We start from the raw sequence: 17,306 nt of genomic DNA on the forward strand, positions 1-17,306 counted from the left end.
ACCCTGTTCTCTTGAGCATTGTCTCTGCAAGTACAAATCCCACTGCCCCTTTAAGTCAATAACATATTGCAGTTCAAATAAAAGTCTTATGCATGTTGCTCAAAGAAACTAGAAAACATTTCTGATGCTTTGAAATAATGGGCTTACAGTAGGATTTAAAATTAAATAAGGAGCATCTTTCAAGTGAACCATAAAAGGCCATCAGCTATAGAACAATATAATTCAAGGACATTCTGTAGAAAGAGAAAATGTTTCCTGGTAGAATTAAAAAGCAGACAATGTAGGGAAAAAATCATGATATCAAATGGTCTACAAATAGCAAAGTCTATGGAAATTTATAATGGGAGTAATGATGAATGTACTCAGTGTTCTAGTTAGAGTCAAGTGGGTCATTTCACAAAATGCTTTACAGTAAATATAACCAGGCCTTTATACACTATCATTTTTATTCCCTGTCATACACGTACCCTTCAGGAATGAAAGTCTAAAGCACCCAGATTCTTGACTTAGAAACAGAATAATTTTTTTTTTTTTTTTTATGTTGGTTGTTATCTGACCAGAATCACAAATTCTGAAGACAAAATGAAAATAAGAAAAAGAATACAGGAAAGAAAATGGAAAGGCGGAAGTCAAGACACATACAAAGATATTTGGAAACATCACAAATAGCTATGTAAAAGTCAAAAGAAACTTGATTTGCTATTTTACAGCTCAGTTCTATAATTTACAGGAATCTTTGGCAAGTTTGCAAGCAGTCTAAAAATGAAGGCTGCCCGAGTAGCTTAGTATCTTCAACAACTAAATTAACCCCCATTTTACCCACATAATTGATGAATATGTCAAGCAGTTCTAACATTTGTGAGGTTCTTGTTGGACCTCGCCAACCTGAAAAACTTCTGCCAGTGACAAGACCCTTTACTGCCATCAAGGCAAAACTTTAGGCAAATCTACGAGAGTTACCCCAGCTTGACACACTTGGACTCACAGAACAGCCATGGGCACAGGCAAGGCACAGAAGGAGCCCAGAGCATGTGAGAGTCTACTAAAAGCAATTCCCTGCAGCAGAGCCTCTCACTGAGACCCAGCACCAAGGGTCTTGTCAGCCACCTCTGCCTTGCACAGAGTTCAGAGGTGGGAGAGGCATTTCCTCAGAGGGATGATGGTTCTGTATCAGCAGAAGCATCAGATCAGGCCAAGGAAAACAAGTCCCAGGTTTGGAGCACAAAGCTCTGAGTTCCTCATCCTCACCTCTATGCATCACTGATTCAGATCAATGTGCTTTCTCAGCACAGACAGCATATACTTCCTCAAATTAAGAAGTGAACACCCCTGACATCTTTTCAAGAAAAAAGTTGACACAGAGAACTGGCCCGGACTTTTTTTTTTAAGCTCAGTATATCAAAGTTATTTACAACTAATTCAGCCTAATGGAACCATAAAAATTGAACACGTTATCTACGGGTTGTGCTAAAACTTCTCCTGACATTGCAAAAAGCACATGGGCAAATGTCTACTGACAAAGAGTCACAGAATAAGATGCAGCAGATCCTACAGAATACAGACATTTCAATGGCAGAAAGAGAGCTCTCAGATATTTTGAAAGTAAGGGATGCACACAAAATTTATATCACTTCACAGGGTGAGGCTGAAAAGAGATATTCAGAATAAAATGATCTATTAGTGCTTACACTCTGTAACCTGTAAGAAAAATAAAACAAGACCCTTACCTAAATGATACTGTATTTTTAATAGGATAGGAAGAGAAAAAAAAACAGTAGGCAGAGAAATGCTCCATGAATTTCACTGTCCCACCTCCTGTCTCTACACTGTCACCTCAACCAAAACGAGGACAGCCCCATCACATAAATGATGAAGGATAAAACTGGGAGAGAGGCACCACACAAGAGAGATACATCTGTCCCAAAATTAAGAAGAAAAAAATGCAGAATAAATATCCCTGTGCAAAACATTATAAGACAAAGAGTTATGAAAAAGTGCTTACCTGCAACATAGTCACCAAATCCAATGGTAGTTAAAGTGATAACCACAAAGTAAATTGCATCTAATGTGTTCCAGCCTTCTATGTGCTTGAATATAACTGCAGGAAGAGCAACAAACAGCACGCAGCCAAACAGTATGAATATTATTGTTGAAATGATGCGAATCTTTGTCTGACTCACATTCCATTTCTGGAGAGGGAAGGGGAAAGAGAGGAAACCCATTGTTAATAAAACTGCACCAGTGCACATCAGCACCCATCACCCCACAGTGTGCACTACATAGCTCTAGAGGACACGGCATTACAATTCTCAAACAAACGGGAAAATTCAAGCAGGATTTTATTCTGAAAAGGGTTTCAAAGCAAGCATGATTATCCTAGGAAACATTTGCCAGTAGTAAATGCAGAGCAGAGCTGGACTCTTTATGGGTGAGCAGGATGTATAGCATTCAGTAATGCTAACAGCTGATGATGTAAAAGTTTTGAGGGCTGTCTAGATATTCGAGTGAGTTACAAGTAGTGCATGCACCTGCAATTTCTCTGATTTCATACATCCACAATTAAGCAACTAAATAAGGTGAATTTTAATTCTACAGTTCTCTGCAAACAAATAATCAGCTAAACCAAATCCTACAAAACAGAGCTGGAAGAGATGCAAGAGAGCCAAACCTGCCCAAGGACAAAACAAATGCACCTAAGCCACTGCAAATACATGACTGGCCAGGCAACATTTGTTCATGCTCTTGTCATCTGATAATTTTCCTAATGCTTCACCTACATCTCAACTCCTTCTGTTTAAGTGTACTGTTTATGGTCTTATCCAAGACAAATACTGAAACCGTTAATTTTCTCTTTTCAGCATATTTTCACATGTGCTCTCTTTCATGTTACATGTTCTTTAAACCAAATACATTTATTTCTTCTTCTTCCCCTTCCTATTTTTCTTGCAATCCCTTGGCACTAGCAAACTAGGCCATGTTTCAGTAATTGTTGTACTCAAAGGTAGATATGAAAAAATAGCACAAAATGGAATGGAATGAGTCTTTCTTATGCTTTGCCTATTTTCCATGGTGGCAGTATAACATTAATCCACATTAACAGGTTAACTTCTAGAGTCCACAGAATATTTCCATAGAATTGCACCTAGACAGCTCTTTCCTGACAATTAGCTACATATTTTATTATTCCTTCATATATTACTTTGAATTTGTCCTGCTTAAATTTAATCCTAGTCAGAATGCTTTTCAAAAATTTTAAGATCATTTTGATCCTACAAGTTTTAGTTGTCTCCCCAGTTTGAGACCATCTGCAGATTTAATGAACCATGTCATTTAGCTTTTGTGTATGCTATTAACATTTTTTCCTAAACAGCACTAAAACTAGAACAGACCCCTGCAAAATTCCATTTTGCATGCCCAGCCAATTTGACATTTGCCATCTATCTAATGCATGTCGGTTCAACCTAAAAGAGGGGATTGTACAAGAAACTTCCACATAAATCAACTAAATATGAAATCACGTTGTTCACAATGGAGGTTTTCTTGGTTTTAAGTTTCAGTGGGAACTGTGTTTACAGTCAGCATGACCAAGGTCATGTTTTTATAACCCAAATCATAGTAATAGCTTGTGTTATGGCAACATAAAAATACCTGCTCTGGCCATAAGCACCTCCCAGTTCTTTAGGCAAGCTAATAAAGAGAATTAGAGAGTGTTCCAGACTGCAACATCTAGATCAGTGTTTTCACTCAGATATTGTCAAAAGAGGGGATGATACTGCTTTTTATCTTGGGGCATTCTTCTTGTAGTGGTACATCCAATATGAAAAAAAAAAGGAAAATTATTTTCTCTACGAGCAAATGAGAGGCACAAATTGATCTCAGAACTTCTATACCTTTAAGAAAAAAAATCAGCTATGAAAACTGAGAAATTATAAAATGTTCTTATGGAATGTTCTTGCCTTTTTCAGGCAAATCTCAATGGAAATCTATCTTATTCACCAGTACATTGTCTGGACATGAACTGATGCTTCAAAGCCAAAAATGCATGCCTTTTCTTAAAAAGCTTTCAAGCTTGTGTTTGCCTATTGCTTAAGACTACTTAGCACAGGCCCAGTTTGCTTTGCATCAAAAACAAAGCCATGTCAGACCTTTTCTATAAAGAAAAGGTGTCCTGAATACAAGGGTAGGGCTTAATGTGTAAAACCAGTCCTAACCCTTGCAGTGCAGATGCAAAAAGCAACAAAGTTGGTTACTAAGCATTCATTGCTTCAAAAATCTCAGCAAATATATTTCTTATCACAACCTATATAGAAACCTGTTAGGATAAGCATCACAGCAAGCTTATGAATAACAAGGACAGAGCAAAACCAAAATTCTTTGGGTCTTATTCCTCTTCCCAACCATTACCATGGTAGGGAATGTGTCTTCACCCAGTTCTGAGAGGTGCTCATTAGCAAGTTCAGACTGTGCCAAGTCCTTCCTACCTTTCCTGTACATCTGATTGCAACAATGAGCTATAGCTGTTTTTCAGACTTTTCATTTCTCTTGTGAGATTCATAACAAGCAGCAAAAGAACCAAACGAGGCAGTCAGCATACTCACAACAAAGGTATCTTCTACTTTGGCAATTCCTTTTCCAAAGATTGTCCCTAGTTGATCTCCAACACCAGCCAACAGAAAACCAAACAGAGGAATTCCCAATAAGGCATAGATGATACAGAATATCTTTCCACCTTGTGTGCGTGGGGAGATGTTTCCAAAGCCTAAATTACAAACAACTTGAGATGTTTAATAGGTTACACATAATACATTATAAGTTTTAAAAGAACTGTGAGAGCAGAACAGTTAAAAACAGGCTAACCAGGTTAACTATACGACACAGCAAACATAGTGAGAAATTAAATGAAAATGTAGGTCATACAATTCCCTTTGAGCTACTCTCTTATCATCTACTACATGTAGTTAATAGCAATTGGTTGATCTATGCCTTAGCCTGCCAGTGTGTCACTGGGCATTTAACAGGCTGCAGCACCTGTAAACTACACAGGTGTAAACACAACACAGCACCTGTAAATTACACAATTTTCCTTTACATGGGCCAAATTTCAGTGTGAAGCACTGAAAAACCCAGCCATTTGGATGAGCAAAACAGGGATTTCTACCTTAAATGGGTCTGCCTAGATTCTTCATTATTAAAGGTTTTGATTGCTTCAAACAAAGCTTAGAGATACAGTTCATGGCTCTGTGCATTTGAAAGTGGAAATCATTTTGTCTTCACAGGCTTGTGTAAAAGAGCACCCCAAGTTTGTGTGATGGCTCAACTGCAGCTGGTCCACTCAGAGCAGAGGAAGTGAAATACAAAGAGCACAGGGCCAGCACCTGTGCAATGCCCTCAGTGCATCTCCCAGGACCAGTCATTAATGATTTGGACAAGGTCACAAATGCAGAACCCTACAGACAAGTTTAATGAGCTTAACTCCTGAGTTTGAATTAAAACATTTTTCTCCTCCAAAGGATCAGTCATGTTTTGAGGGAACAGTAGCAGTGACACCCCAGAATTTCTGACATTATTTCACTTTTTAGCAGAACAACATGCCCTGCAAAGGAGGCAAGAGGGAAAACTTGTCATAAAAAGGTCTATCTTTAGAAATTAGACAAAAGCTTCTTTTAACATTACCTTCTTGATAGAAAAATAACTTTCAAATAAAAAGCAAAATGGTTTGGCATATAGTTGAGAAGTTTGTCTTAGTGTTTTAAATTTTTCATAAGAAAAACATTGTATGCACACAAATCTCCCAAAGAAAATCTATTTTTTTGGAAACAATCTGACAAATTTTATTTTTAAGTATTTTAACTTTTTTTTCACAACCTGACAAAATTCCTACAATATAGAGCGCATTTAATGAATGTCTTAGCTATTTATCAGCATTTGTATTTAAACATTCTGAGCATGATGGTTTAACATGTAGATTTTCTTTATGAAACCAATTATCTGAATTTCTGGTTCTGCTCTCATGTAGGTAAGCTATACCAAAGCTCTGTGGCTAAAATTACTTTTTCCTTTCAGAACACACAAGACAAAGCTGTCCCTTACTTAACTTGGAATGGATTGCTCAGAGGAGCTGTGGATGCTCCATCCCTGGAAGTGTTCAAGGCCAGGTTGGATGGGCAATGTGACCTAGTGTAAGTTGTCCCTTCCCATGGCAGGGAAGTGAGAACTGGATGATCTTTAAGATCCCTTCCAATATAGGCCATTCTATTATTCATTAAAAGAAAAATAAATCACACTGGGAATATATTTTACTCCTAGATAATTCTCTCTGAAATCAGTTTTCAGAGTGGACTTCTGTAAACAATAAATGCAATATTGATAGAATTCAGTATGAGAAAAGAAAGTTGATATTTAAATTTTCCCTAAATCTTGACTTATAAGCATTGTCAAACAAACAAACAAACAAAAAAAAAAAAAGTAACAAAATCACAGGAAATATCAATTAATGTTCCCTGCACTAGTATATGAAAGAAAGCCTGACTCAGAAAACTGGGCAAGAGTCACAGCAACTTTACACCAACCTAAAATGCTTCCCTAAACCAGACTCAGAGCTAAAATTATAATTCAGGAAATTTCAGCTCTGCTGAGTTCACTCTGTCCCTTTGTGCACCAAGGAGTAAAGTTTTAAAATAAAATTAGCTCATCACCAATCAAAAAGGGACAAACAGATCCAAGCTACTCTGTTTTCATAAACATGCCTATTTATGCATCAACAGAAGCTTGAATTGTTCCAGGTTATAATTCCTGGGAGGTCTTAATGCAATTCAGAATCAGGGGCCTGGATACACCAGATTTAGAAAACTCATGCTAGGGGATTTGGCAGTCACTTTTTATTTAGTTCTCTACAAAAGAAATGTCTCACAATGGTGACAAAATACCAGCCCAGTGGAGCACATGCCAAGCAGGCAGTTTTGCTTGGATGGCCCCATAAAACAAACAGGCACTCTGTGAGCATCCCAGAGCTCCTACAGAGGCTGCTGCTCTGCAGTGTGCTTCTCATCTGCTGCTAATTGGTATGAGGACACCAAGTTCACACTCAGCTCTGGGTGTTCTCCGAAAATCAGACTTATGTCTTCCTTAAAGGAAGGACAGTAGTTCACTTTTACACTCAAATTCTTGTTTTTCACCCTAAAAACTGTCAAATGATTTCCTTCCATAAACACAGAAAAGCTATTGTGTGATAATTGTATGATTAAATCACACATTACTGGATAAAATAACACTCCACCAGGTAGCAGTTTATTTCTGTCCAAATGCCCACTGAGCATAACACAAACCATGGGTAGGGTATATACTTTAGTGACCTGATCTACCAAGGGGTTTCCATCACACATTAATCACATTTCCTACTGTGTCATGTTTTATAACAGTCTGCTGCTGAACACCACAGCCTACTTTGAGAGTTACACAAGGTGTCCTTAAATCCTACTCTCAGCTTCTCCAGTGAAAACCTAATCCATTATTTATACAACGGGAGAGAAAACGTATTTATATTTCATATGGTTGATGTAATTCCCAAGAGGTTTGTGTCAGAAAAGAATTCTTTCTTTCTTTAAATAATTATAATAAAGACAAAAAAGAAGAATTCTGTTGCTAGGTAAAAACCAAGGAAACCTTAATTCTGGGCACTGTGCTGGGAGAAGAGAACATGGTCATAGGAATTCCACAGCATATCCCTGTGTACCACAGAGCTCCTGCATGTGGAGGGCAGGAATATCTGTAATATGTGCAGGAATATACTGCCAGTGCAGTAGCTCCATGGCATATTTTCACTTCAGAGTTCCCTTTTCCACTCAAGAGGCAGCATGAAGTCTGGCTAGGACTGCCTTGCTCCCAGAGAAACCTGAAACAGGGGAATCAGCCACATGGCAGCACTGTCTGCTGCCTTTTCCCTGCCTCAGAGCCCCTTGCTTGGATGGGATGGGGACAGGAGGGGACAGGATGTGCACACTGCACCTGCACGGGCAGCCTCAGTGCCTTGCATATTCTTCACATTTTCAGTCCCATGCAGCTCATCCCTTCCCTTGTTTCCAAGGGGGAAATTCCTAAAACTGGTCCATTCCCCACTTCAACCCAATGTACTTGGGTTTGATTGTGGAAATTAACAAGTTACTTGATTTAAACTTCTAAACTCATTGGAAGTCTTCTCTCAAAGCTTTTAATCAATGCTATCCACCATGAACAGTACTGAGTACAAAATTTAGCTTGCCAAACGGGATCCATTTCATCCAGAATACTGTCAGCATCCTTTTCAGACTGTCCTTCCCTAATGCACCCTCCCCACTTCACTTTCATAATCAGGAGGATGATTTGCCTCCTAATTTCACCAAATCCCTTTCATGTTCTGCTAAATACTTAGTATGCTTTTAATGAACAAAGAACTTGTCTCTGACAAGCAGCTGTGGACAAGAAATGCATTTTACAAGGAGTTTCCAGTAACCCTTGAGTGAATTCTGATTCTTTGATTCTGTGTGAATTAAGAATAAAAGCCCATTGTAAGTAGGTTGTAACTAATTGCTCCACTCAAAAAAGTAACATATTCCAGGGTTTCAGCTCCAAACTCCTAGGAGTCTGAGATTCAAATCAGGTTCTAAGGGAATCTGTATCCCTTTGGTCAGCTATAGATGTGGAATCAGAGGTATGCAAAATAAGAAGGCTAAAAAAATCCTAAACAACAACAACAACAACAAAAAAATAGGATTCTTTACTTTCATACAGTTTTTTTGACATATTTCTGGGAGAACGAAAACTTCTGTAGCTTTCCCATGAGAAGCAGATTCACTGATAAGCAGATATAAACAACTTTAATAACTATATATTACTAGATTATATTGCAAATATCAAAATGTTGAAATGCCATAAATTCTCATAAAATTGACGCGACACTTTTGTTTAGATGGGAAGCATCCTTGTATTCAAACCTTCATAGAAAGGAAGACTGAACACTAATTTTTTTTTTCTCTTTTAACTAGAGAGAGATTCTTTTGCTTTCTAGTTAACCAGTATATTTAGAAAACTTGTGGATACACATTTTCAAAGTGAAGTTGGAAATACAGAGACTCTAAATGAGCATGTTTTATACATAAAATTCCTAGACAAAGCAGGGCATCTACTGAAACTATCTTGCTGCAATATTGTATTTCTCATGTGAGAGATTATAGGTGCTTTTGAGAATTCTAAGACTAGATTTTACTTGCTAAATTGGAAGAGAGTGCTACCACCTATGATACATTAACTTCAAGTACCTCAGATGGGATTAAATATTCTGGGGAAGTTCTGAAAAATTTTCTTTCTATACAAAGAAATGTAAATTCAAATACAAATAAATGTTTTCTCCATGTTTATGACAAATCTCAGATTAAACAAAGCATCACTCATGAGGTATCAAAAATAAATAAAGCTAGAATTATCCCAAGTTAATGCTGTATATTTGAGGTATGAGAAACTACTCTCAGCAGTAGGTTTGGCTACACAGTCCATTGATGGGACAGCTCAATACTGAGGGATAAATGATTCAGTGAACAGGCACACCCTTAATTACACAAAATTGGATTACAGTAAGTTGACACTGAGATTTCATAGAGTCAGAGAAAAGGCAGAGCTCCTGGCTGCTGATCCCAGGAGGCTGGAGTCACGGGAAGCAGCTGCCATGGCCTTGGCCTCAGCCACCCAACTCTGAGCACCACTGGCAGTGGTGTTTGCATGGAATCACATCCACCCTGACCACCCTGCTCACAGGGATTGCCCTTTTCAAAGGGCACACGTGGGTTTTGATACTGAATGGCAAATTGATTTTAAGAGATCAAAAGATGCTTTTTGCAGGTCCTGAGGAGCTACGTCATAAAATCTTTATAAAAGGTACCTCATTGAGTTTCTAGGAGATAAAGTGCTTTTTTCCCTTTGGATCAGCACTTGGACTCGGGAGATTAGTATTAAATACATCCCCTGCCCAACAGTGCCAAAGCAGAGATTACGTACTTAATCACAGATGAATAAGATATTCCTTTTAGCATAAAAAATGGTCTAGACATTATCATTAAACAAAACGGCAGTGTTTTTATCCATACTGACTATGGGGAAATCTCTGTGTACACTGTAGAAATAGCAAAACTTCCATGTTTGTGCTCATTGTGTGGAAAAAAAATCCACATTTTAACAATGATCCCTTTTCCTTTCCTTTTCTTGACTCCTTCCTGCACTTCCAGTTCAAAATGCTTGTGTATGCCTGTGTTATATATTTGCATATTTACAACCACATATTCCATGAGGTTTTATGGCTTTGGATAGTACAAGTATGAGGGCTTTTCCAGTTCTCCAGGTGGCTTCCCTCCCAGCATCGCTGTGTAGGTAGAAAATTCCTATGCCCCTTTATACAGGTAGGTTACTGAAGCACAGAAGGAAGGAAAGTCCAAAATTCTCTGTATCAATTAGGTCCATAACTCACACCAAACCAATGGCTGAGCACTGTGCATTACACTGACCCTAAATTAGTGAAAGTTTGTCATCTGAAGCCCTCAAAGACCCTCAGGCTTGCTCAAGATAGAGATACACAGATATAGGTGTTGCCAATATCTAAAAATTCTGGACTCCCCTCCTGTCGGGCCAACACATGTGCCTGCACATACATTCCTGAACATACAGCAAGAGAATCTGAAGGCTGAACAGGTACTAGGACAACTTTATAATCTGAACCCAAATTGAATTGAACATTTTTGCTTTGAAAGTACATTTCTGTGCTATATATGCACATGAATTCTTTCACCCATGCACATACTATGTGTTACAGCCCTCACAAGCTGCTGCCTGTGGATCCCATCAAGAGTATGCAGATGGTGCTCCTCCTCCAAGTTAATTCATCAATTGCATGTACAGAAAATAATTTAACTTTTAAATTTAAGAAATTCCTGCATGAATCCCCCTGATGGAAGAGCCCTGTGCAATAACAGAGATGAAGTTCTCTCTGTTTGAGACCATGGTCTGCTAAGAAACCCAAAATCTTTGCTTTACAGAAGTTTGGCATAATTTCTTCATAAAATTGTTTAGGGTAGGAAAGACCTTTAAAGGCTGAGTCCAACCATTAACCTAACACTGCCAAGCCCACCATTAAACCATGTCCCTAGGTGCCACTTCTACACATCATTTATATGCCTCCAGGGGTGGTGACTCAACCACTTCACTCACCCACTCCAGCTCCTAGAATCCAATTCTCACAGTTTTAGTCAGTGATTTGGGAGCCATGTCACAAATTGCTGCTGTTTATTGAATGTTTGGTATTCTCTGGATCCCAAACTACAAGATTCTGATTTTTAGTGCTAACCCATAATTCTGTGCCACAAAACTGTAAATAGATTATTTAGAGGGCTATGATGTTCTATCTCAAAAATAAAATACATTAAAATTACTGATTTTAATCTGTCTGAAAAAAAAAAAAGACATTACCAATACTTCTCTTATAACGAGGAATAACAACAGGAAAGCCTAGACTGACGTTAATAAAGTGTGCAATATTCAAGAACTGACAAGACAGAGGTTGATCTCCTTTCAGTGGTTTCTTTTCATCTGTGTTCTGTGGGAGCACTAATCAAATCAATAAAACTTCTTGTAAAAGAACAGGCTATAAATATTCATAGAAAGTAAGTTTCCTTCAAGTCGAAGTGCTGAACTGGAGAGGTGAAGGAGTGTTCCAAAAAAGGTCTCTGTATGGATATGGCAGTATTCAATAGCTCACATTGAGTTGCTAAGGCAATTTCTAAAGGAGCTGGGTAATGATTGTTAAAATAGTCTTAGAAGCTTAAACATCAACTCAGATGGCTCTGCCTCCCAGCACAGATTCTGCATTTCATTCAGCTTTCACTTTGCCCAGTAAATATCTACATTTCATTGGTAGTAGAACTTCTGTGTTTTTTCAATTATTCCCTTTTTGTTGTTGCTGCTGTTATTGCTTGCATTATTTTTACCTCTAATTCTGATTCTAACAAAATTGAATCAGCACCAAAAACCAGAAATTCCCACTTGCTTATTTCCTCTGAGATTGCTTCATGTGACCAAGATGCCAGGCTAACACAGCTAGCAAAAACATGACGCACTTTGAAGTGAAAAGTTTATATTTCATTTCATGAAACTTTTACTAGCCACATATTCTTATCAAATGTAAGCACATATCAAATATGACAAAGCAACATTCACTCTCCAAAAAACTTCATTAGTAATATACTGATGTGTAAGTAAAATGCATTGTTCCAGGTGATCCACAGAAAGATAAAAATGGTGAATTTTACATGCAGTGACAAAAACAACCTGATGCTACAACTTTAATAGAAATCTGAAGTAACTTTTTTCTAGAGTTGAATGGCTTTCTTACAATCCTTTTGTTCTGTAGAAGCAACTGAAGAAACAACTTTGCATTTTTGTTTACAAATAAATTCAATTCTCAGTGAGTGCTGGGTACAAGTCTCTTGCTGGCCTCTCCATGCTAGGGGCAAAGCAATCCATATGCTTTCCTGCAGAACAGAAAACTACCCTGACTGTACATGTTTGTCTTCCCTACAAAAAATAAAATGTGGTAAGAAGCACTCACAAATCAAGCTATGCCAGACTTAGAGCAACAAACTGTAAACACTCCTTGGTGTCAAAGAAGTCACAGATTTAAAACAAGAACTGCAAATCCCACAATCCTGGGACTTGGATCAGATCATGACAAGCTGATAAAAGTGGTCAAAATGACTGCAGGTACCCTGACCTGTTAGGTAAGCTACAATCCTCTTTCTGGTTTTAAACTTTTTTTTTCCACACACCCTGTTTCACTTCAAGAGGCCTTTCCCAAGGTCAGAGCTCAAAAATGCAATTATTTTACCTCATCAGTTTTTTCCTTCCTGTATCTATTCTTCCTTGTAAGCTACATCTATATAACTATGTATCCATTGAAAAATCCTGGCAAAAACAGCAATCCAGGGGAGATGGGCAGCAACAATAGAAATCCCTATACCAGGAATATCCTGGTACAGATATCTGTACCAGGATACAAAAATTCCTGATTTGCACATATTTAAATACAGACTTGCTTAATATTTTAAGACAAATAATAAGAAGAAAGAGAATATATGTCCTCAAGAGAAAATATATACACATACATTATTTTGTGCATAATGTCAAATAGCTGAATATTTTATTACTACCAGTAAAAGTGCTTTTCTGTGCAGTCCTACCAGCAAATCATAAAACAAAAAATATTAAGGTTAAAAAAGAAGGAATACTACCAAGTTTCTAAAATAAAAGGCTCTGAAGATTTTTATTCATATAATTATTCTCTTGAAAAAGAAAAATTAATATTTTGCCAGGGAGGTTCACCAGATGCATGAAGGTGTGAAGTAGTCTCTTATTTCTTGTTATTCTCTCCTTTCCCCTCCAGTAATTTTTGGAATTAAGACTAACACAGAATCTTACAAACAGAAAAAAAATAAGAACCATGCATAAATAACTTTGACTGAATTTCCCCTTTGACTCCCATCTACTTTTGTGTTACATGCCTGATTCAGCAAAGCAAATACATGTTTAACTTTAAAAATGTTTAACTTTATCTCTATTCAGGTAACATTTAAATAACTGAGCATGAGCATATTCTTTCTTTCAGCATATATGTCTGCAAAGATGAACAAACACATACTTTGTCAAAGGAAATTCTTAGCAAATTTTAATCTGATTTTTCAACACTGCCATGATAGAAATCACACTGTCACCAGCTCTTTAATTTCACAGAATTTCACACCATATAACAAAAGATTTTTGATAAAATGTCATTATCCAAGCAATTCAAGAAAGCGCAATTACAAGACTGCAGAAATATTCTGAGGAACAAGAATTAATTTCTGCTTCCACAGCTTTCAGTTTTTAGTGACTTTAAACTATGCAGGTGTGTGGGATTTTCCTCTGCAGTGAGAGAGTGCTTCAAAAGCCAGTGGAGGATGAGCCCTCTGTGCCTCACCAGCACCCTAGCAATGCCTTTTTCACTGAGAGAAGGGTCTTGCCATGCCTGCTCCATGCCTTCATCCAAGACACTTGGTGAGCTGCCACTCTAGACATTCTCACTGATTCTTTGGAAAAGAGAGCAGTCTAAAGATAGGGATCAATATAAAAGAAGTTTCTTATAAAACTTCATGATTCTAAAAAGAAGTCTGTAACAGAGAAACAATTGAATGTAAAATTATCTCTGTGCATGTTGTAAAGCTATTTAAATTATTATTGTCAGGTAGCACAAAATAAATACCAAATTTTTTTGCTTTTAGTACACGGAAGTATTTTGTTTCAATTCCCTGCTTGCTTTTGAAAAAAGCCAGTATGATTTACAGTAGATTTACAGAAATTTCAGCGCATAGCAACTTGTGATCAATTATTACCTTCACACCTTTTTTAAGTATATAGGCTATGATTTTTATTTCACAAAGCAAGTGGAATCTTTTAGAAGTCTCTAATCACCTCACTTGCAGATATGAAAGTAGTTCAAATGGGGATAGAATGCTTCATGAAACAGAGAAAAAGGCTTTCAGCTAAAGATCTTAAATTTATAAATTCTTGTATTCCAGCTCATGAGGGAAAGAAACACTAAAACAAAAATATATAAAAGTTGCCTCCGTGTAAAGATACTTCTCAAGCATTATTCCACTTCTTTTCCTACCCTCCAAAGCCCTGAGCTGGAATACAAATATCTGAGCTAGTGTGGACTGACATCTGCCCTTACAAACACAGCTTTGGGGCTTGTTTGGACTATGGGATAGGTATCCTCTAGACAGGTGTGGAATATGCTCTCACACCAACCTAGAGTAAAAAATAAAAAATATTAAGCAAAGGTAAAATCAAAAGGAAAACAACTTGAACATCTTACCTCGGATCACCAGCTGAGGTAATGTTTTTCATCCTCATGACTGTGAGGCACAAGGTACAACCTGTCTCTTCCCTGGTCTTCCCAAAGGATCCCCAGGTATTCCCTCCAACCCCAACTTTAGATCCCAGTGGATACTATCAGCCTTCTGTCCTATTTAAATCTGAAGTCCTCGAGGGCATTTCACACCGTGCAGAGTCTGACAGCACACCTGGAAACAAATGACCCAGGGAAGACACCAGAAGCTAACAAAGTCCTGGATTGCATTACCACTGCCAAACAGTGAAGTGAAGTGAAGGCAGAAAAGGAGAAGGAATGGCCTTTGAGAAGAACATCTTGATGTCGTTCAATATAAAAGTTTTAAGTTTAATGGATGAAGGTTTGATCTAGTTCCTACTTTGAATAAATACTTATGCCAATTTTAAATCACAAAAGCCTCCATTTACTCTTTTTTCCTGCCTTTCCTTAAGTGTTAGTACATGTTCTGAAAGCCATAGCTCCCTTTTCATCAAAAGCACAATATCTCTTTGAACTGAAAGACAAGCTAAACATTTTCCTGAACATAATATTGTTTCTCTTCTGCTAAAACATGAAAGTCCGTATGGAGATACAAAGTACATATATGGAGATATGGACAGCACAGCAATTATTCAAGCTAAGGACAATAAAGCCTAATGACTTTTAAATACAATTGTCCCTGCACTGAGAAGACGTATCAATTAAAGTATACCCTATTCTCTTTTTCAGCCTTTAAAGATGGATTTAAAAAGGGAGGTAAGAACAGTAAAAAAAAAAAAAAAATATATATATATATATATATATATATATATATATATTCTAATAAGAAGAGTATGAATATCAGATAGCATATATTGGTGCTAATTTTTCTATTGTTATTATCACACTCTGAAATGTGTTTCAGAAAATAATATCTGCCAATTAGACCCACAGAAGATCACTACTACTCTATTACTACCAGAATAAGCAAATAGTAGATCAGGCTCATCCTTAATTAGAGGGGAAGTTCCATCAACATTTTAGCTGCTGTGAATTCCATATTAGGTCAGTTTGGAAAAGAAAATGAATAGAATTTTAAATATCCCCAGGATATATTTCAGGGGAAAAAATCTACATAGAAAAAGAAATCTGCACTCATTTTCTTTAAATGCATTTGTATTTTCACACAGAAGCTCTCTGCCAGAAAAAAAAAAATACTAGAAGTCATCTTCTCCCTCCAAAGATTTCCATTTTTTTAAGGAACATGTGATCCTGAAAAATCACACCAACATAAGCAAGAATGTCTGTTCTAAAGGGTTTCTAAGAAGTCAAGTGCTGCAAATTAGTTTCTTCAATTTTTATTTTGGCAAAGGGCAGCAGCTGATTTTGCAAAAGCTTCCATAACAATTGCAAACAGAGAAAACAATGCAATATATACTTCCCCAATATTACTTGCTTTATACTCAGCTTGAAGAAGGAAGTTAGAGTTCTTAACTAGTGTCCAAATATGAAAACAAAATTGTCTCCTATTTTAAATACGACTCCTAAATGGAATTAGCATGGAAAGATATTACTCAAAACATTTTGTAACTCCAGCTGCTTTTGCTTACAGGATCTCATTTTCCTCAAGCAACCAGAACAGAACCTAACTGGTATAGCTGGGAAAAAAGTTACTGTTTTAAAAATATCCCACAAAACCTACATTAATTTGTTTATGCTGCAATTGTCTGATTCTATTGGAGACTATTCATCAAGAGAATAATCCTCAGATTATAAGAATTAATTTTCCAGCAAGGAATTAAGATATCAAACTGAAGCCTATCAATTTTAACTTGCTTTAACCAGGACTTTTTTGGGGGATCCAGAAATATTTCTAAGAGCATTTTGTGTCTGTTAGGTATATCTTGCAGCTTAATCTGTCAACACAAAAACAGGGTGGAAAAAAGGTTTGTTGCCATTTTGCTTTTACAGCATGGCGCTGTGACTCTTGGCAGGAAAAGAGCCATCGAATGAATTATTTATGTTTACACACCAACAGATGGGAGTTAAATGACCAAGGAAGATGTGCCAGCAGCTCAGAAAGTCAACAGTGTCCTGGGCTGCATCAAAAGAAGTGACCAGCATCAGAGTGACCCTCCCCCTGCTCTGGTGAGACCTCACCTGGAGTGCTGCACCCAGCTCTGGGGTCTCCAAAAGGGGATGTGGAAGTGCTGGTGAAGGTCTACAGGAGGCCACAGTCAGAGGGCTGGAGCACCTCTCCGATGTAAACAGGCTGAGAGAACTGGGATTGTTCAGCCTGGAGAAGAGATGCACTGAGGAGACTTTACAGCAACTTCTGGCACCTAAAGGGTGCTAAAAGAGAGCTGGGGAGGGACTTTTTACAAGG

The 17,306-nt window shown here is 37.5% G+C and overlaps 1 protein-coding gene across 2 annotated transcripts in view; it reads right to left on the reverse strand.

The window, feature by feature from the left end:
* The window catches only part of KCNK2 (potassium two pore domain channel subfamily K member 2), a 113,932-nt gene that overhangs the window by 25,777 nt on the left and 70,849 nt on the right, over positions 1-17,306 (reverse strand). For both annotated transcript variants that reach the window (XM_021547591.2, XM_021547593.2), the window contains 2 exons: positions 4,599-4,759; positions 2,003-2,189 (listed from right to left, as the gene is read on the reverse strand). In XM_021547591.2, coding sequence (XP_021403266.1) covers positions 2,003-2,189; positions 4,599-4,759 — 348 coding nt within the window. The remainder of the gene's footprint in view (positions 1-2,002; positions 2,190-4,598; positions 4,760-17,306) is intronic.

The sequence above is a fragment of the Lonchura striata genome, chromosome 3, assembly GCF_046129695.1.
Source record: "Lonchura striata isolate bLonStr1 chromosome 3, bLonStr1.mat, whole genome shotgun sequence".
Taxonomy (NCBI): domain Eukaryota; kingdom Metazoa; phylum Chordata; class Aves; order Passeriformes; family Estrildidae; genus Lonchura; species Lonchura striata.